General features: G+C 65.4%; 1 protein-coding gene across 1 annotated transcript; it reads right to left on the reverse strand.

Annotated features, from left to right (window-relative positions):
- Nucleotides 1-4: 4 nt before the first annotated feature.
- Nucleotides 5-487, reverse strand: LOC104916382 (zinc finger protein ZFPM1-like; the record flags this gene model as incomplete). The annotated part of the gene is made up of 1 exon (XM_010727425.1): nucleotides 5-487. A coding segment is annotated over one exon (483 nt), but the record flags the coding sequence as incomplete, so codon positions are not given.
- Nucleotides 488-491: the final 4 nt, after the last annotated feature.

A 491-nucleotide genomic window follows, 5' to 3' on the forward strand; every position in this document is an offset into this window, starting at 1 on the left:
CCCCGGGCCGTGGGGTGTCGGGGAGACCATGCGCAGCCACAAAGAGCCCATGGACGTGGCGGAAGTGCTCAATGAGGTCCCCCTTGATGGTTCCGTTAAGAGGGCAGTAGGGGCAGACAGAAAGCGGCCCTTTGGCACCTTTAGGGTACCGCGAATCCCCCACGGATACTGCGGGGTAGGTGGGTGGCAGAGCCTTGGCGGTGCCAGTTGGGGCCGTTTTGTCCCCGTCGCCGTCGCGGTGTCCCTTGGGCACGGCCCCTTTGATCTTCTGGAGGTGCTCCATGGCACCGGGCTGCAGCGGGGTGGCAGGGCAGGAGAACTTCTTGTGGGCCAAGTAGCTGTCCAGGCTGTTAAAGCTGAGACGGCACGCCGTGCACTCGTGGTAGTCGGCCAACGGCAGCAACGTGGCTGCGTTCTGCTCTCCGCCGCGCCGCCGCGGCTTCTTGCTCAGATCGATGGGGCCCTCAGCATCGGGGCTGGAGCTGGGCGAA

The sequence above is a fragment of the Meleagris gallopavo genome, unplaced genomic scaffold, assembly GCF_000146605.3.
Source record: "Meleagris gallopavo isolate NT-WF06-2002-E0010 breed Aviagen turkey brand Nicholas breeding stock unplaced genomic scaffold, Turkey_5.1 ChrUn_random_7180001889299, whole genome shotgun sequence".
Classification (NCBI taxonomy): domain Eukaryota; kingdom Metazoa; phylum Chordata; class Aves; order Galliformes; family Phasianidae; genus Meleagris; species Meleagris gallopavo.